This window comes from Euprymna scolopes, chromosome 20 (genome assembly GCF_053919585.1).
Source record: "Euprymna scolopes isolate OS-2025 chromosome 20, ASM5391958v1, whole genome shotgun sequence".
NCBI classification, from domain to species: domain Eukaryota; kingdom Metazoa; phylum Mollusca; class Cephalopoda; order Sepiida; family Sepiolidae; genus Euprymna; species Euprymna scolopes.
In genome coordinates this window covers 9028693-9050969 of record NC_136501.1, presented here as the reverse complement: position 1 = coordinate 9050969, position 22277 = coordinate 9028693, and the positions used below count along the sequence as shown (strand labels likewise).

At 29.7% G+C, this 22277-nt stretch overlaps 1 protein-coding gene across 38 annotated transcripts in view; it reads right to left on the bottom strand.

Moving 5' to 3' along the window:
• LOC145241300 (neuron navigator 2-like) overlaps positions 1 to 22277 on the bottom strand; it is a 1908016-nt gene that overhangs the window by 127338 nt on the left and 1758401 nt on the right. For 30 of the 38 annotated variants that reach the window (XM_080104060.1, XM_080104067.1, XM_080104051.1 and 27 more), the window contains one exon: positions 12465 to 12485. The exons of the other annotated variants lie outside the window; for them this stretch is intronic. In XM_080104060.1, coding sequence (XP_079960186.1) covers positions 12465 to 12485 — 21 coding nt within the window. The remainder of the gene's footprint in view (positions 1 to 12464; positions 12486 to 22277) is intronic. 38 annotated transcript variants of the gene reach the window in all.

Below are 22277 nucleotides of genomic sequence, written 5' to 3'. Positions count from 1 at the left end.
CGTTGGTGTATATATATATATATATATATATATATATATATATATATATATATATATATAATTTAAAGGAGATTAGAATAATAGTCTAAAGAGCTAAGTGTATTTTAATGTAACAGTGAAATTACTAGTTTAATTAAAATACAGGAAATGCTCGTTGTAATTTAGATATATAATAAGCTCGATAGTTAAATGTCCTAGAGCTAATTCAATATTAAGTAATGTGATTTCAATAAAATAAAAAGCTATAGCAAACATCTAAATGACTACTTTAAACACAGTTCCTGATTTCAAAAAAAGAAAAACTAAAAGATTCATCTGCCTTACTTTTAATGCTAGGTTTATTTATGGTGTCTTTTAAATTCAATAAAAATCCTCCTAAATTTGCTGATGAGGAGACCGTGCTTACCAAAAAAACTATATATAATTGTTCTACATAACTTCATGTATACCACAAATAAAAAGCACGGATTTCCGAAACGATCGTACAGATAATTGACTTTGTTGTTGTTCCTTCTTATGAAACTGATTTTTAATTTAATTAAAATTTGATTTTTAAATTAAAATTTTTTTTTTTTAATTTTTAAATTGTAAATCACATTACTTTATATATATATATATATATATATATATATAGCTCTACTTCCTATTGTCCTCGTATTGAGCTTTTTTATTTGGTTGGGATTAATATATAAACTTAATATTTATATTAGATTGAAGTTTACATTTGCTTTTGTCTAGTAAAGGTTTCTAATCTACTGCCTGATGTGTGTATGTATGTATATATATATGTATATATATATATATATATATATATATATACACACAAAAAAGTACCCTTGTATCATAATAAAAATCTTACTTATAAACAAAAACAAAATACATACACTGCCAGAGGCATCGGAGTTGTCTGGGAATGAAAGTAGTCCTTACAGATAAGCACTAAATAGTATGAAGTTTATATTCACTGAAGTTGGTCTTAATGACTTGAATAGGACTAGTAAGAGTACACTGCATACTCTTCTCTGACAGCAGCCGGATCACTTCCAACATCTCCACCTACAATAATTTATGCACCTCGTCGGGGTCAATCTATAAACCCAATTTGAACTCTGTTGAAACTCAGCTGAGAAAGTTATGGGTGAACATACTAACATACAGACGGTATGTTTATTTAGATAGATCAGGGGTCTATTAAGTTTTCAGACAGGGGGCCATGTTGTTGATTTTTTAGAGCTACAAAAAAAAAAAATAAATAAAAAATAACCTGAACATGTTTTATACTCTTTTGGTCTTTAGCTTTGCTTTTAAGTAAAACTCGTTCTTCAAAACCTCATTTTAAAAATTATTTTCGGAAAAATAAAATAAAAAACCATTACACTAGTTTTATACATTTCCATTTTAAAAATATTTTCTGAATATTTTTATGGCTTCGGTAAGAGCTACACAGGCCGGATTAAAGACTTTGGCAGGCCAGATGTGGTTTGTAGGCCATAGTTTGGAGACTCCTGATATGAATAACGCAAGCACAGTAAATAATTTTGTAAAAGATTTCTTAAAGGTAGAATAAAACTGTTTGTGGTTTCCGAACATTATTTTTATTACCTCCAAACTATTATTATTACCCTCAAACTATAATTATTACCTTCCAACTATTATTATTAACTTCAACCTAAGTGTGGTCTATAAACCACTATCAGCATTAAAGAGCTGTAAATCATATTAAATAGAATCGAGATTGTATAAATATCTCTTATTTTTGCAGGTAAAGTTTCCAGGCTAAACAGATTAAAAGTGATATTTATAGTCTTGGAAAGAATCCATACAAGCATTTGTGATATCCGTCGAGTACGGAACAAAAATATGGTAGCTTAATAGTTATCTTGAAAGAAGAGCAGAAAAGAATGGAGAGTGAATGGGGTAGGGGTAATAAAAAGAAAAAAAAAAAAGCTAATTTCCAAGAAGACTGAATGTAGACGACATTAACTTTTTTTTTTTTTTTTTACTCTTGAGGTATCTTTACGGCAGATAATGCAGTGTAAATATTTCTTGTCAGGATTCGAAATAAGAATCTTTACAGAAAACAAAGCAGACGATGTCCTCAAGGGAAGAGAAAAAGACACAACAAGAAAATGGTAAAATCCCTAGGTTGCTGCCATCCAAATGCAACACATTGGTTTGTAGATTCGGTTATTTACAAAAAGGAAATCACATTTAAAAGAAATGACAGCTGTTTGTATATGAGGAAAACCGAATGGATATTATGTTAGATGTAATTAGATGATGAGCTTCTGTTTTTGTTTTTGTAAACAATTCTTAGTTTTAAAACTGATTTTTTTTTCTTTTAAGTAATGGCTGTTGGGGATAAGGTAGCAGCTATAGATGTCCTCTCTGGAGGAATACAAATAAAAATATAAACATAAAGTTTGCCAAATTATGTCACAAAAAAAAAAAAAAAAGAACCTTTGTGAGACTCTCTCCCCCAAGGAATACTAAAAATAAATAACAAAAATAAACTATAAAGCAAAGAAAAAAAAAATTATTTAGTGCATCTGGTCCACAGATGGCGCTCAAACATGATGTAAAAAAGCGCAGACATGCATATGGCAGTTGTAGGCAAATAACCGAGCTGGGTGAAAAGTGACGTCACAGTAAGGAAAAAGAAAATGTCTCTAAAAAGAATGTGTGCCCAGACGGACGAGACGTTAGAGAAGACTCATGTGTGGCAGGAGAACGAGGAATAAAGGCCTTTTCTCCAAACCTGAAAGAGCGAGTTGCAGTTCTTTCCTATTGTAACTGAGTCTACAACGTGTTGGGTCTATGTGTGTAAACGTGTACTACATTAAAATGAGTGTTGGGTTAAGAATTCTGAATTATGTTGTTAAATGAGAATATTTAAAAAAAGAGTTTATATATTTTCTGAAGAAAAAGAGTTTGGATAAAATCTAACAGAATTTAGATATAGACGAAAAAAAAGCGATATGACCAAAATAATTGAATAAAATTCACTGTTTGAGATTTTTAGTATTTATTATCAAAAAGACTTTTTTTTCTCACTAATTTCTGATTATGTCTTGTTAATAATAAAGATGGACGATTAAATATTTCACGTTAAGACCTAATTTGGCTTTATTGTTTTGATGCATCTGCTTTTTCCATACATAAAAAATATATATAATAAAATAATCATGATATATATGTATATCATAAAATGATATAAAAATGACTATAAAAAAAAAAAGAAATATATATATTTTTCAAACAACAAAACTAAGATTTTCTTCTTTCAAACAGATTCTCATAAATATTGTTCATCTTGATAAATCTTGAATAAATTAATATATATATATATATATATATATATGTATATATATATATATATATAAACAAATAAATGAAAACAAGAAAAAATGCATAAAAAAATGTAATTATTACTTTTATAATATGAAAATTCAAGGACCTTGAAAATTTTAATTGCACATCCAATTTGGATTTCAGATTAGAATTTAAAGATATTTCGTTTAGAGAAAGTTTATATGTACGTACACACATAACAGTGGAAAACACATCATAAATTACAACTAAGTGCAACACATATATACGATGAGGCGTTCCAAAAGTATTGCCTCCTATTTTTTTTTATTTCACCCGATTGGATTAGAGGAGACTGCAAATTGCATTGTTATTTTGACTGAACTTATTCATTCCTCGTTTGAAAGTTTCATCTCTCTGTTGCAGATATTGACAGCGTGAGACACAACCCCTGTCATGAATGTGTGTCAGAAGCAGAGATGCATCATTGAATTGTTGGCAAAAGTGCATTGAGAATAGTCATGACTATGTAGAAAAATAAATCCTGGAACACAAAAGATGGCTTGTGTTAATGGTACCACTACCGTTTTTGTAGCTCTTCAACGTTTTGAGTTTATAAAAAACATAGGAAGCTTTACTTTTGGAACGACCCTCATAATATATGAAAAATGTCGCACCACATAAATTGTTTATAAGTTTTGACTTTCCAGATGCAAGACATGTCCCTAATATGTAAACATCCAATAAATGTTCGATAAGGAACATCAATTCAAAGACTCGTTTATACATGCAAACATGAAAAAATGTTGCAAATTTTATTTAAAAGAAGACAAAAGGCAACTCATGCAATACAATAATTTGAAACATATAAGAACTCTGAAAAAAAAAAAACATACTTGAAAGAGATATTTTCTTTTTCATATATTTTATTATGAAATATGTTCTCTGGAGTATATAGAGGTGCAATAAAACCATTAACATGCTGTTTAGAACACAACAATTCCAACAACACAACATAGAAATAAGAAATCAAACCAAAACCAAAAAAAAAAAAACAAACGTGCTGATTATTTAGGAATCGCAAACATTATTAAGTGGCATAATAGTATTTTCAGCCAAGAAATCATCATCATCATCATTTAAAATGACTATCATCATCATCATCATCATCATCATCATCATCAATCTAAAATGACTATCATCATCATCATCAATCTAAAATGACTATCATCATCATTTAAAATGACTATCATCATCATCATCATCATCGTTTAACATCTCTTTTACACACTAGATTGTATTAAATGGCTTTTAGAAATTGACTTCCAAACTAACCTATCTCTAGCCAGGTCTATATTTATCCCTCTTCCTCTCCATTTTTTATTACTTCCCCTATGTCTATTTTTCTTTTGTCCTTCCCCTTTTCCTTGTGTACTGAACCTGCTACCTCAACTGTTTTACATCTACCAACCCCTAAAACTCTCACCCATTCTTTTAACAGCAAAACCTATTCTTCTACATACATCTCCATATACTCTCTAGATTTAATCTTCCTCAGAGGTCATCAGATCTAAGTCTGTCATTAAGCCTCATATTCCATCATATCATTCTCATATCATTTCTGTACATGCACAGCATGTCTTCAGTTCTCACTTGCCAGGTTTCACTTACCCTTCCCTCTTATTGACAACAATGTTCTGCCAGTTAGTAATAGTAAAAGTTCCTTAACCTTGTTACATCCACTGATAATCCTTGCAATTCCAATAGCGATGCTGCTATGGTATCACCAATGTAACAAAACTTCTCAATAATCTCAATAGCTTCACCATCCAAATGCACTTTCTCCACATCTGAGTTCTAACCCATTTCCATTGTCTTACACTTGTTTCACCCAAACTGGTTATCCTCTCTTATTCCACTGCACTTCTTGGATGCCCAATGATTTCACTCGACTCCTTTTACAAACTGTTGGGAAGGTTTCCAACACGACAATCACTGACTTTGGTCTTGGTGGCATTCACTCCAAGACCTTTAGCATTCCATAACATTCCTCCATTTCTTATCAAGTAGGTCATCCATTGTTTCACAGGTAAGTATACAGAAATATTTTTATTGTTCACTTAAGTGAACTGCACACCTGTGAAACTTTCTTCTGTTTGCTTGCTACAATATGGTTGTCTTCAAGTCCAATGTGAACAAATTCTTGATGACCCATCCTCTTAATTAATCCAATTTACTCAATTCCCACTACTAACGATTACTACGACATTTTCCCATTGACTACTGTACACTCATTAACCCTTATCCTCGAGTGGCCTTCGTCCCTTGATAAGTGGTGACTCCCTTATAAAACAAAAGTAACAATGGACACATGGCATTATCTTCTGAGCCATAAGACATGTTGCTTTTGCAAACTGTCAAGCACGCAGATAAATTGCAAAAAAAGTCAAAGTGATGATCATGTTTGATGACACGAATGACTAAAATAGTTCCAAACTCAAAATCATTTTTTTCTTTGAAAATGCTCTGACCATTCCAGTTCTAATAAGATGGATTTTGACAGGATAAGAAAGTTTAGTTTCTTAACGAAGTGAAGATGATGATTTAATTTTCTAAGTTTTCTAGAAACATTAAATTTAAGAAATCATATAAGAAAACTTGGAGGATTTTTTGTAACAACTTCTGGGTTATCGTTTATTAAGACAAGAGGCCACTCGAGGATAAGTATTAATGAGATTGTAAGCTGGATGAACAATATTATGAGAGGATTGCAAACGATAGGTGGAGTGGTCAGAATTTGGTTATTTAAAAGGACGACTCTGCAAGTATTTGTTGACATTGGTCTTGAAGACGACTATATTTTAACCCATCAGACAAAGTGGCCTTAAGTATTTTGTTCCACAGGTAAGAAGTTCTATGATAAAACTTTATTCATGGAAATTCTGGGTTGGTTTTAAGGTACACATAGAAAGGAAAAAAAAAAAAAAATTTGCTAGGGTTGTAGTTAGACGAGTTCTTACTGTGAATGTTTTACAGGGGGGAATGGACCAGAGATTGAAGTTCATCAATCAAGCACCTACCATGAAAATAAAGGATATTCATATGAATTAAATTAGAGAATTAAATTACATAGAACATATCTAAAATCTTTTTTTCTTTTTCTCACAAATATTTGAAATGTTTGTAATCTGCCAAAATATGACTTTGTTGTGTTGGGCCATATTAAACTGTAATACATCAAATCTGTTGCCAAGGTCGCTGGGGAAATGGTGGGATTCTTCTACCGCTCCAGAAGATAGCTCACTAATGATGCAATTCTCTATCTATATAAAAACCAAGTACGTCCAAGGATGGAGTACGGCTGCCACATCTGGGCAAGAGCTGCTAAAAACAGCCTATCCTGTCTTGACAGAGTACAAAATAGACTTTGTGGCCTGTGTTGGGAGCCTGTCTCTGTTTTATCGTTATTTCCATGGCAAGTGCTCGTCTGAGCTCCATTCTCTGGTCCCCCCTCGCCAATCTTTCACGAAAAACACCCTACTAGCTGAAACCACTGTCAATAATGTTCCCTACTCTTTATCTGTGCCTAAATCAAAACGTAGATTCCATAAACAAAGCTTCTTTCTTAGAACTGCACGCCTGTGGAACTCTCTGCCGCTTGCCTGTTCCCTCCCCCCCCCCGACTACAACCTAGATGTCTTCAAGTCCAACACAAACAAATTCCTGATGAACCGCCCCCTTAAGTAATGACACTTTATCAAATCTCCAGTACTAACTATTACTACGATACTATCCCATTGATTACTGTACACACAATAACCCTTATCCCCGAGTGGCTTCTGGGCCTTGATAAGTGGCGACCACCATGTAAAATAATAATAATAATAATAATAATGATGGAATTGAAAACAGAAAATAATAATAGAGGAAGGGAAAAGGTTAAATCTAAAATGAAAGATGGCCGACCTTAAAATAAAAGAAAGTAATCCGATATAAAAGGACTATTTTTTTGAAATGTCGCTTTTATTTTGATTTATGCATTTCGAATTGTCTTGATCACAATCAAAATTGGTAGATTTAAAAACGGAAACTCATCTCATTATCTGGGATCTCGAGTTATATCGACTATTATGAGAAATATAACATTTTGAAAATTGTTTGTAACAAAGAAAGGAGCTTTGTATACGATGATCTAACAAATGACACAAAGGAAAATGTTAATAAAAAAAAAAAATAATTTTCATTCCTTTCTTTTAGGCAAGCATTTATGCTATTAAAAGATCTATTAAAAGATCGCTTACGTCATTGAACATGTGTTAATGTGAAATACTTTATCAAAAACATTATTATTATTAAATCCTTTTCTTTAAACGCATGCTTGAAAGAACAAAAAAAAATCCCATAACATTTCAAGTTATAAGTAAATAAAATAGTTAATTTACTGATACCACACAGTAACTTTGAAACTAAAAGTCTAATATTTATGAATCATTGATAAAAAAAATCAATCAATAAATCAACATAGGGTTAGTAAGTAGTACAAAATTGTTAAGAAAATTGATTTTGTTTTTATACACATTTCCTAATGAAATTGATTACAACCTAAGTTCAGAGATAATTCATCACTCAAATATTATTCACCTGCATTTCATGTATGTGAATAAGAATTAATCCTAAAGTAAACTGAACAATTTGTACTATACAATTTTGATGTGTATACATCTTTGTAATTAATATGGGTTGTGTCAAATTTTATCCTGAAAGAGATCAGTGTATTTATATATAGAAATATGTACACACACAAAGTTTATTTTATATATATATATATATATATATATATATATATATATATATATATATATATATATATATATATATATATATATATAATTTTACATTGGGTTTCATAAATTCAAGGATTGGTATAAATAAAAGATTAAATATAATTGAATACAAATATCCCCCCCCCACTCATATATATATATATGATTATAAAACTAAGATAGACTAAGATCTTGTTGATTGCATCTGCATTCAATTTGTTGCTGAAATAAGCGCATTAATGAGAATGAAAAGAAAAATGTCGAAGTTGCCAAAAGCTCATTCTTAGAATTAAGCAATCAGATTAATGCGACCTTTGATTCGTAGACAGAATTAGCATCAACTACGCAACACATAAAAGAATCATTTGATAAGGAATTCTTCTTGAATTCTTCAGTTTAACAATTCTCTAAATTAAATTTACCTTCCCAATCAAGTAGCAATTCAAACTCATATTATTTCGAATTGCTGATCTTCTGTTGAACAAAATATCAATAAGCATGAAGTATCAAAAATGTTTCATCGGATCATGATAATTAAATCTAGGTTGAAACTAATTTTAAAAAAGTTACAATTTCACCCCAAACAAGGCACATTGCCACTTTGATGTCGGGGGCTACTATCAGGGACATAAGCTACAGGGGTACTATGTGGGGAGTTGGACAGCAAGATGTCGGTTCACATTACACTTGAACTTCTGCATGTCAGTACAGTTGGAGAAGGAGGAACTCGGAAGGGAATATCAAATCCAGCGGGTTTGGGGAAGAAACTTCTAGATTTGAAGGCTCTCTTTACATCTTAGGGATCTCAACTGTGAAGGTAGAACTTGGGTTTCTGTATCTAAAAATATGTTTGTCTATAAATACGACCACTCCATGTAAAAAAGAAATATATTTGCAGATCTTGCTTTCTCTCTCTCACACACATGAAATATTTTGACTTTTAATCAAAATTAGGAATTGAAAAAAAATCAGAAAGTTTGGGAGTATCGGAATCGGAAAAATGTGTGTCTATTTTCTGATGCCAAAGAAAACGATTCCTTTAATTATCTTTTTTTATTTGATTTTTTTTTAAAACAAAATCTTCCATTGTTAATAGGAATAATTAATAATAAATTTTAAATTTCCAATAAAACTTTTAAACTTCCAGTAAAACTAAAATCTATAGATACCCCCCCACACAAGTGTGTTTTTACGTTTGAGAAAATATCTGCACATTTAACATTTGTGTTTACGGTAATTGGAAAAAAAAAACAACTTTATACTTAAATATTTAGAGATTTATAAAGAATCGGAATCAGTAATTGTATTTGAAAAAATATTGGAAACGTCCCATATGTATTTAAATAGTCGAGGAGCGAATGAGTAAAAATAGTTGAAGGAAGGGAATAGGTGGAAGGAATTGCATTAAAGCCAAAAGTTTCACAATTTGAAGTCTGTGAGTTCAATCAGACAACGCATTTTCATTTAATCTCCTAATCAAATATTTCAAACATAAATTGAGTCGATGCCAAAGGTAGGAAAATATTAGCATTTTCATTAATAAGAAATAAATAGTTAAACAATTTCTTCCAATCTAACACAGCTTCCATAACCTACTAATAAATAAATGTACTTTTAAAATATCTACTTAATTTATCTTCCCAATCATTTAAAGATATATATCATTTAATTAAATATGCAAACTAATGTACAATGTATACACATTTACTAAATGGATCACGGGTCGTGTATTTATTAACTAAAATCTCAAAATCACATATGTTTCACAATATAAAAAAATGAACGAACTGAATGTTTATCAATTGTTTTTCCCCTTCTAGTTTCAGTTTAAAAGCTAATTTTCAGGCATAGACATTAATTTGGTATTACATTTAATTAATACTTTTCTCTTTTATATAACTTCATTATGGTTCTCTGTATTAAACTATAAAAATAAAATATTGTCTTTTATTAAAATAAAGCATGGAGAAAATGTATGAAAACATGCACATTAAAATAAAAACAAACATTCAGGACAAAACTGTTTAAAAAAAAACTCATTCATGAAAGTGCTTGGTACTAGTGCATATTAACTAACCGGAAGTATTTTTTTTATTTTTGGAAGAGTTCTAGTATGGAAATGAGGAAACAATCTAAATTTTAAGGATCTTTCAAACCAAACTTTTTTGGAAATTAAAAACAAGATCAAGTGAAATAACGATGTAAAACAACAGAAAACATATTGAAACATTTATTTAAAAAAAAAAAAAAAATGGATTGTCTCCCAATTTTCTTACTTCCTCTTCCAAAAATGAAAACAAAAACATATTTCTGGTTAGTTAAAGTGCAATAGTGTCAATTTTTTTGTTTTAAAGAGTAAACATTTTTGAAAACGTATTTATATATAATACGATTCCCCCTTGCCTTTATTCATTTTCAAAGTATTTTTTTAATATTATATACAAAAAAAGATATGGCAAACCTTGCCAAATGATATGTAACTCTACAAGTTCTAGAACTCGTGCTTAGATTTTTATAATAAAATTTTCAGACAAAAAAAAGTCATCAAAGATGCATAAACGTGAATCTATACATGATTAGAATTCGTCTGAAATAGAATGAGATGCGTTAATAAGATTATGTTGATTAAAATGTGTTATCAAAAATAAAATGGCAATTAAAGTAATGAAAAGTTCAGGCAATGAGTTAAAAGAGAGTACAGTGAAGACAACAGATTTACGACACAGACAACACTACAACAGATGATGTACATGGAGTGAAAAGATATCAAACACATCCATTAAAATTCTGTCATCTTCTAATTATATAAACATTCTAATTCAAATCTTAATTTGATTGAAAAAATGATTTTATTTTTGGGATCCAGTATTTCCAGGTTGGTCTCTAAAGGCGCATTAATTCACTGGGAGAGATGCACCCTTATTCTTAAATTCAAATACGCTGTTAACTGTATGCTCCTTACAAATAAGCATTTTTTTTTCTTTTAAACATATAATACACAGACAAATAGCTCATCTAGTGTCTAAATAGGTCTATAGTTTTTACAGTTCTTTTTCTTTACTATGGAAATTCTACAGTTGTATTCTTTATCTGTTATATATCGCTGCTGTACTTATGGGGACCTACCTTCAAAACACTTATTGGAGTTTCTATAGACGTTCAGCACTAATGCAGCCTCAACAGCATTATTGAACCATGAGACTAAAACATACTTATCTAACTACTCATATGTTGAGGGAGAATTTATCTCCAAAGCTCTTATAGGAGTTTGTGATATACTTCCATTCTATGGACATGAACGCAAACTCCTACAATATTATTGCGCCATCTTTAGGTAGAGCAGATACTACACATTGATCTTAGTCTGAAGGCCAAGAAAATGTATTTTAGAGTTTCACCTTTGCTAACATAGTAACATCAGATGGAATTTAACAAAAAATAAGTTATTTTTTTTGGCAATCGAGTGATTCCAGTTTTTTTTAAAAAAGGGGTATAGGGTGATAATGTACAGACATGAAATTGATTTAGTATATTATTATTTAAAATGGATTTCACATCAATTAATACAAATATATATATATATATTTGGGAGCCTGAAATCTAAATGATCCTATTACATACACATATCTTCTCAACATACACCCATAAGCTTCAAGTTGTGGGCGTACACTTTTTGTTTGCACAGAGATGGTTGTCGTAAATTGATTTGATAGCAACTGCTTTGAGAATTTTTAAATGCGGCCTCAAACATTGCAAAATTGAGAATACCTCATCCTTACAAATTCGGCACTGCAATAAATGTTCTCCAACTATAATTATTGTTATAGATGAAACATTAGATGTGAATGCATACATATTATTCGTCTGATTAAGCAAACAAAATAGCTTTTTCATACAATTTCTGTTGATTATAATTTAATTAGTTTTTATCGTAAAGTTTATTTCATTCTTATTCATAGACTGTTAGTCTTGTATACTGTTTCTAATCTGGCCTTGCGACTTGTGTAATTAAGTAGTCTCCATGCTTTAACCAAGCGAATTAATCAATTTAAAATCACTACAGATTTTTTTCCATACATTATTCAGTTAAAAACTAGAGAGTTCTTTTCTAATTAAACACAGCTGGCTCTTTCTTTGTTGTTAAGGATCCATTTCTTAAATCTAAATGAAAAAAAAAAAAAAAATTCTAAATGTCCTAAAAATAACTTGAAGAAAGGAACAATTTGGTGTGAAACTTTTTACTCGTCTCATGTACAATTAAACATAGAAACACAACATATAAGAAGGCAGATAGAGAGAATAGGCAAGCAGAAATAAAGCCGTTTACAGTACCATTGGTAGGTGATGTGGCCACTGAAAGAATAGTGAGAAAGAAATTAGTGGTTGACTGTCAAAAATATGGAAGAATAAAATATTGAAGCTTCAAAAATTGGATGTGATCTCATTAGATGTAATTAATTCATATATATATATATATATATATAGATATATATATATATATATATATATATAGTACTATAATAATTCTCCAATTCCAAATATGAAGTTTTCTCAGTTGGTCATTTATTACTTTTCAAAAGGTATCCATTACAATATTGTTTTTTATTGCGACTAAAAAGTTTGCAAAATTATGTTATTGCTGCATATTTAGTCACATACTCATCAGATGTTTACCTTAAAAAATATTATAGAAACATCATTTTGGACAATTTACATGGTTTATGCAACTGACACGCATTGAGCTTGGACTCCTTTCAAAATTTATATTAAAAAAAAAATCTTTTTTATTATAAAAATCTTTATGAGAAAGATTTTTTAATCCATTATGATTGATATATACAAACTGAGTACGTTTCAAGTCAATAATCAACCTATATATATATATATATATATATATATATATAAATAATGCTACTTAAAAGGATTGTGTTTGTTTCAATATGCTATTACCATGGTTTCATGTGTTCTTGCCATCGTCATGATAGTGATAAGAATTTATGAACCCTTGATTATAACATGAAAACGCAATCTTTTAAAAGTACTATGTATATTACGACCAAACAAATAAGATAATACTGAATGTGCATGGCTGCAACAGACATGCTTCAGAGTACTACAATTGCTGAAATGCTCGATGACGTGCAGTAACAGTTAAATTTTCTTTTACCCAGTGAATTTGAAAAATCACAGAGCACAAAACAATGTAAAGAAAAGAAAATGGTCAAGTGATTTTTACGACCTTTTGACCAAATTGGAAAAAAAAAAAAAAAGATATCAAAGGGAGGTAAATATCTGAAACCATTTTTTTTTTTAAAACAAAGCAAGAAGTAATTAATTTTCGGTGCTTACGCATATTGGTGAAAACATTGTTACATACTTATCTGTCATGTTGAATTTAGTATAAGTTGAAAAAAAATTACAAAAAAAAAAAATGATCCAGTAGAAAAATAATTACAAATAAAAATAAAATTTATTGAGTTTTATTGTATGTTTTATGTCGAAGAATTGTGTGACCAATTCTGTATTACAAACCGACTTATCTTATTTCCCTTAAATTAAGGGTCCACCATTTTTAGACACAAAATCTCTTAATGCAATTGTAGATGATTATTTTGATAAAAAATACATTTAGCACAACTACTGGATCATTTTTCATAATTTTGGGAATTAATCCTGCATTTTGATGTAACACGTAAGTACGTAATAATGTTTTTACTAATCTACACAAGCACCAAACTTTCTTGCCGAATTTGCGTTTCCATGTGCTCTTCATATACACAATGGATTACATGTTTCAATGTTAATTTTCAGTGCACAAATATACAATGCCATCACTGTTGATATTAGAGCATCATCATCATCATTATCATCCTGTGAGTCATCATCCAATGAGTTTGAGGCGTCAATTTAGAAAAAAAAATGTTAGTTGGGATAAAACATGAGCAAATCATCAGGCAAAATTGACAAGTGTTCAGCACAATGAAATTGTAACTTGTGAAAACCATGGACATATTTTATATAACATTTACGAAGATATTTAAACCCCCCCCTGTCATTTCTCTAATACCAATAATTTCTCTAACTTCATATTTATATATTTTATTCAGGTAGTATTGATACAGTTTCTTATGTATTCCGATGTTGTTTTTAAATATTGAACAAAAATATACATATATATTTCTTTTTTTAATTGTTTACTTGAGATAACTTATATCAACATCCTAAATGATTCATATTATTGTCTCTGTAATATATTTATGGACCTTTGGTGTATCTTAGTCTGTAATTAATACACTGCATATTATGGAAGAAAATTTTAAGTAAAAAAAAAACAGCATGAATAACAATGTTTATTATATTTCTTTTTGGGTCACCCTGTATAACAGAAATAAATATAATAATATTATAAATTTGATACAGCTAAATAGTTTAACTTCAAAACTCGTAAGTTTAATATAGTTTTAAAAACTAATTATTTCATCACGTTTTATTGAAATAAATAATTTCATTACATCATGTTAAATAACACTTTTTTCCTCTAAGTTTATGTTAATTTAAAAAAATAATGATTTTTTTTCTTTTGCTTATACTAAACAAATGTTAAGTGAATTAAGTAAAATTTTGCAATATTTAACATTTTCTAATTTCATTTTTTAGCATCTTCCAATTTTCAAATCTTTGTCATAATATCATCTGTAATTAAATACTAAATATGCCAATTTAAAAATAGTCATTTTTTAATATCTTTATAAAGTTTGATATCATTTTATATTACCCACTTTTATTTCTAAGAAATGATACATTTAAAATTAAATGTAATGTAGATTTCTTTAAAGATATATTATTTGATAGTTTTTCAATAAATTAGCACATTCCTTTGAAGTGCAGAATTAAAATATGCCATGAATAATCTTTAAAGAAAGATTGCTTAATTTTTTTTTTTTTGAACTAAACAAAATAAATTAAGAGTTTCAAAGATATTTTTTGTAATGATCGCTTACCTTTAAATTAATAAATTGAACTTATAAAATATAAATCCTTCAAGACAAACATGCATATATATTTATCGATTGATCAATTTTAGTTTATCTCATTTAGAAAATGTGTCGCATACATGCACAATTGTTAGTAATAACATCTTGATTTATAAGATGGGATTTCCTTGGACCGGTTGAGCTAGTTTCTTCAAATAAATTCACTGAGTTGATCAAACATAGTAGTTCATTGCCAATGTTGAGACAAGTGACAGCCATGTTTCTGAATTTTTTAGATGAGGATTGATTATTCACATTATTTGGATACTTCTGACTACTGTTTTCATCTTCAGCGTCATTTTCACAATGTTTCGGTCGATGTAACCTCTAACCTGCTTCAGGTGTTTCTTGTTGTACTATGAGTTCTACACAAAATTTCCAACGGAACCCTTTATTTAATCCAGAGGGGGAGGGGTAGCATGCGCTTGGTCCATCAGTCCTCGGTAGAAGTTCTGTCAGCCTCAGGGTAGAAGTCCTAAGTAATTAGCAATTGTACACAAAGACCCATGGCATAGTGGATAGAGTACTTGGTAAAATTCAGTTGTAAAAGTTATACTTCTGGAGATTGAAAGTTCAATCTTCAGTGTTGGCAACACTCAAAATACAATTTTACATGCAGATTCTTGACATTGACATGATACACCTGAAGAAAGTTGGAGGCTACATCGGCTGAAACGTTGTGAAAATAGCACTAAAGATGAGAACAGTAGTTCGAAGTATCCAATTAATACAAAGTGACAGCCCGTACTGATTCTTCAGTTATATTTTGGTGGTCAAGTTGCTTGTGTACCATCAGTAGACTTGTACTATGCTAAGTCAAGCTTTACTGGTCATCACCAGTAATGGTCAATGTTGAAGTTGTTATAAAGTTAGTATTATAAATATCAATGTTAAAAAACCAGTAAGCCTTCTTTGCAATTAGTAAAAAACAGTTAAAATTATGTAATGCGAATCACCGAATTTCAGAAATGTTGAGGCTGCTCAGTAATTAGATGAATGACCATTTAAGAATGCAAAATGCCACAAGTTTGAAAATGGATGTAAAAAAAAAAAAGAAAAATCATTTTCTCTAATATTCCAATATATGAATCCATCTTAAATCTAGAATTGAATTCTAGATTTAAAATAAACTTGCTAATTTATTAAAAAAAGCAGAAAAATCAAATATCAGTTATCTTTAAAGAAATCTACATAATATAACATGATACAGTAATTATTTAACCCTTAATAGACATAAAATGACATTAAGTATTTTTCAAAGTGTCTTGAAACATGAGTAAAATCAAATCCTGAAAAGCACTAAATTCTTCTGATAACTATACAAAAAAAAAAAAAAAAAAAAATCAGACATGTTAGATACTGTGAAATTTTAAACGAAGAAGAAACTAGTCTTTTCTTTAAGAAAAACATTGAATCTGAACACTGAAATTAGTCACATGGTTTGGTTAAAAAACAGGATTGTTAGAAAAGAATTGGTTAAAATAGATTGAATTATTCAACTGTTAGTGGGATTTACAGAAAGGGTTTTAATGAATTAATATATGAGGTTTTCGTGGCAACACGATGCATGGTTTTTGAATATTTCTTAACACAACCGACATGTTTTTGTTTTCGCTTTGGGAGTTGGCAAAAGAGTGAACATTCCAAAAGCTCATTTTTTATTCAGCCAATATGCGTTTGAAATAAAAAAGGGGTTAAGTTTCAATAATTAGTTGAACAGATCAATATTATTGATGGCATGAGAGAGTTTATAGCAGTGAAAATATTTTGTACAAAATGGGTTTGATCGATTTAGATTTTTGAACTCGGTAGAGAGATTAGGTTATTTTATAACTGGGTGTAATTATTTTTGTTTCATCTGTATGAAATAGATTTTACGAATTTTTTAAAAGAAAGTTTTAAGATTTTTAACGTTTTACATTTAGAAGATTAATTTTAATATTTTATTAGCAATCTTTAAAAGTCTACCAACCTTGTGTAATCTCATTTAGAGCAGGGGTATCCATAGTTTTTAAAGGAAGGGGGGGGGGCTATATTGCTGACTTTATAGAACTATAGGGGAAGAGAGGGGGGGGCAAATATATATATATATATATATATATATATATATATATATATATGAAAAAAAAAAAAAAGACCTGGACGTATTTCATACTGTTTTGCTCGATAGCTTTGCTTTTTATTGAAACTGGTTCACCAAAACCTTATTTTTTTAATCATTTTCTGAACAAAAACAAAAACCACCATACTATTTTCATTTAAAAAATTTGTCAATATAAATTTTGACTGAATTAAGGACTTTGGTGGACTGGATCTGGCCCGTAGTTTGGAGACCCCTACTTATGTGTCATGCATAAAATGACAAAAATAAATATAAATATTATCCTAAAATTAGAACCTATTAATAAAGTTCAATATATTTAATAGAGTAATGAAAGAAACAAGAAAAATTAATGAAAATCAAAATGATATAAATTACAAAATTTATTAATCAATCAAAATTTCAAGTAAGAAATTATAATAAAGAAAAATCCTTTATGATGATTCTTTGTTTGAATTTTTGATGGATTAATAGATATTGTAATTTATTGAATTTTTATTTTTATCATCAATTTTGTTTTTTCTTATTTGTGTGTGTGTTTCCTATGGAAAGAAAAATTGTAGCATTTACAAAAACACTACAAGCATATGTGCTAAAAATATGCGCGCTTGCACATACAACAATGGCCACCATTTATAACATAACAAATTAAATTGCTTAATATCCAGATAATTACTTGTTTGCAGAAATTTTAATGTGATATTCATTTTCAGCATACCGAAAAACCTATAAAAGTCGTCATTTTTAAAGTTAGTCAAAATTTACCAAGATTACTTTTAGTTGTTTTTTATGTACATAGTGAATATTTAGTCTACTTAGATTAAGTTTAAGGCTAACGATTTATTGATTGAGAGATTTTAGTTTATCTCAATTAGAAAATGTGTCTGAGATAGGCACTAACACGATTTTAAAAATATATATTTTTTAATGGAAATCTCTCCAAACAAGGCAGGAAGCCACCAGGAGCTAAAAAGAAAAAAAAAAAAATTACTTCTAAGCCAACAACTAGCCAATGAAAAATGGATAGATTGTGACACAGGAAACAGCAATTCTTCACCCTTTGTCAGAAATACCACTCATGGAATGAAAGGACAAAATAAGGGAAGCAAAAGTTACAAGGTTGCCGAGAGTAAACCCAAGGTCTACTATCTACTCTCCCTATTAATTGCTGATTAAGCTGCTTCCATATGAAATTTAAAGTCTTACCGAAAGATCCACTACTGTGGATTTATATAAAGTTTACCAAATAGACTAATTGGCTGAGTACTTTTCATTATCACTAATAGATTTTGTTGTTTATGCTAAAGTCAATATTATAAATATCAGTTAGACGGTCAATGGATCCTCTCTGCAACTAGTAAAAAACAATTATGGCAATATCATGTTCAAACACTGTCATCAGATCACTAAAGTTAAGAAATGCTGAACTTAAAGGAGTGATCATTTGAGAATACAAGGTGCCATAAGTTTAGAAATGGTTGTAAAAAAAAAAAAAAAATCACTTTTTCTACTATCAGATCCATTTCTCTTACACTCAGATATAGATGAAACAGTAGGGTAGACTAGACTCTCAAGCTTTTGTAGAGCAACTAGTCTAGGAGTAGGAAAGCTCTGAAGTAACACCAGTTTATTTTTTTTAATTAAATTAATCTCCATATTGTTTTCGGTTGGTTTGGTTTACTGCAATGTTTGATCAGGGGAGATGCAGTTGGAGATTGCGTTGTGCTAGCTTCACTCTAAACCCATCATACAGCCACCCTTCCAGAAGAGTGATCATATCAAGACAGCTCATTTTCTTGTCTTTTCTTAGTTATGTGTTAAATTGTACAAATATTGGTCAGCATAATAATAGCTATAGTTACATATTTAATATATTTCTTTATTACGTCGTTTTGAAATCTCTTATTCCAATTAATTTGATAATTTTAATTGGAAAAAAAAACATGTATAATAGAAAGATAGGTATCCCATTCAGAGATATTTCATCAGAAAGAGTAAAAATGTTAATATAAATGAAGTTTTTTTAACCATTTATTTCTGAATTCATCCACTTTGCAGACTAAAATTGCAAATTAATTTTACAAATAACTTAATTTTACAAACCATTGACTATGTTTGATTCTTTCATAACACTTTGATACTACACACGTCACAAATTTTTATAAATATTTTTTTTTCTCCCCATTAGTTTTGTGCTTTAAACCATTCCACAAAGACAAATCGTTTTCTTTTATTATTTAATTTTACATACAGGAAAATATCTTTAATTTATTTATTTATTTTTTTTTTTACTCTTCTACATTAATAGATTTTATACAAAAAGTCATGAAGTTCACCTGATACAAGGTTCAACCTTTTTTAACGTTTTTCCCAAGTTTCAATTTATAAAATCTTGAGTGCGTGGTTGTGATCGTAATGAGACAATTTCATGGTTTCCTGAATCATGGTAATGTATGTTTATTCGTGTGTGTGTGTGTGTTTATTTGTGTGTGCAAATCATAGTTAAATACCTCATTATTTATTTTTCATTATATTCCGTTTTACTCATTTAAATAGAATGAGAAAATTCTATTACTGCAGGGTAAATAGATGAAGAAGAAAAAAAAATCATATAGTTAAAGAAGTAATTTTCTCATTCATTTTCATGATTGCAGATAACATATATAAGTAGTAGCGTTTGTGTGTGTGTACAACTCTCCTACAGCCCACAACACTGGACCGATCAAGACCAAACCTGGCATGATAATGGTTCTCCCACCTAGGGATGGTGCATACCATTTTTAAAGTTAAGGTCAAGGTCAAGGTAATTGCCTTTATATATATATATATATATATATATATATACACACACACACACTCCTACAGCCCACACCAGTGGACCGATCATGACCAAACCTGACATGATCATGCTCTCCAACCTAGGGATGGTGCACACCATTTTTCAAGGTCAAGGCCAAAGGTTAAGATCATTTTTAGTGTGGCTCTTCATAAACTCCTCCACCTAGGAGTGGTGCACAGCAAGTTGGGGTTCACCACCAAGTTGCCAGTCAATTTCAGCGAATATTGTGTTGCATTGTTGAAGCATTTATTACTTCACTCGCAATCCTATTCCAAGGTCCAGGAATTTTGACTGAGAAAGCATTTCTCCTTCAGTTCAATCGAAATCGGTGGTGAAAAAGTTTCACTTAGTATATGCACAGTCCTCTTTCTGGTGCAGGACAGAATAATAGAACCCGAGATGTATCATAATATCCTTTGAGGAGATTGTAGGCCCAAATCAGATCACCACGTAATCGTTCGCGCTCAAGCTTTACTTCACCAATAACCTGCCCCGCCCTTTTTTTTAATTAATTAAAAAAATAAAAAATAAACTCACCCCAAAAGCAATACATTACACAACTAAATGATACTAAATTGAGCTTTTGGACTTTTGTTAGAGAAAACATTGTGATTCCTGGCCTTGTTTTACCAGCATTTCCCTTTTCTACATATTGCACCATTTCTTTGAAGTATAATTACATTAGAATTGCTGGTGGTTATGAGTTGTTAGATGAAGTGTCTTGTTTGGAAATCTAGGATTTTGTTTCATTACTATGATGCAAATTTATTGACAAAAAAATTTATGAAAATAAACCTTGATTTGAAGTTATTGCTTTTTTTTTGTTGTTTATTTGCTATTGCCGTTTCAATAAATTGATTTCTTTTTATTTACAGCTTGAGATTAAAAATCTTCAATAACAAATAAAAACAAGTAAAAATAAAAAAATCTAAGAGAAAAGTGTGCAATCTTTCATCACATCATATTGAACGAGTAAGAAAATGACAGCCATCTGTGTTTGTGTGTCCGCTAAAAACTTTTATCATCCGCATCGAAGTGGCACGAACGTGGTATTATTAGAAAAAGCAATCTTTCAATGCTCTTTGTAAATCTTGCATGCAGGAACAGTTGTTTCATTCTTTTGTTTTGAAAAGCTAAATTTGCAACGTCATAACATCTGTGTCATTGTGGTCTGGTTGATAACGCGTTCGCTTACAAACATAACTGTTGCGAGTTCACGTTCATCATGTGGCATTTTTTTTTTTCCTTGTTTACAAAATTTTGTTTTCAGTTTCACTTCTGGCTGATGGCACCCAAGTCTGTTTTTTTTTATTTTTTAACTGTATTTTACAACTGGAAATGCTGAGCCCCCCCCCCCGCTATTTTAAAAGAAACTTTTTTGATGACTATATTCAAATAAGATCAGAAAAAGTATTATTTCATCTAGAATTATGGAACCAATTAACATTTCTTGTTTTACTTTTAATATTTGCCTTTAAAATAATAAAAATGTGAAATATTTTTGAACACTGAAACAACGGAGCAAATTCAGATTTGAAAAACCAGTCATATTTTAACATCTTGATATAAGCATGACGTAAAACATGTGGCTTGATTCAGATGAACGAAACGTTGCAAAATTAAAATCTGACTATTTTCTAATGGAGACATTTTATTTTCACTTTAATTGCTGAAAATTTCAATCAAGTCATATATTGAAATGAAAAGAAAAAGTTTATGTAAATTCTTGTATCGAACATTGGAGAATCATTAAACAACAGAGTAAAAAATATGATAATTAGTAACAATGGGTGTACGTATTATTTTAGCATGAGGCTATATTTTTTATTGATATTTTTAGTTTCCAATTTTAGTTTAATTTGATTCAACAGAAAAATTATGTTGTCTTTACTTTTTTTTTTTTTTTACTCACATTCACCCGCTAACAACGCATTTCATTGCTTGGACATAAGGAGCTTTTATGCCTAGGAAAGATTTATAATATGTTGGTTTACGTTACATTTAAATTTTAAATTAAATTTAAATCAAAACATTGAACCCATAGAAAAGCATTAAATGGTTTGAAACTTAAAAATACTTTTTCGATGACTATCAACAAAGTCTTATTTATGAGGTTGATTTTATTTGATCAAAAAAGATGTAAGGTTATGATTTATTTATTAAAACAAGAA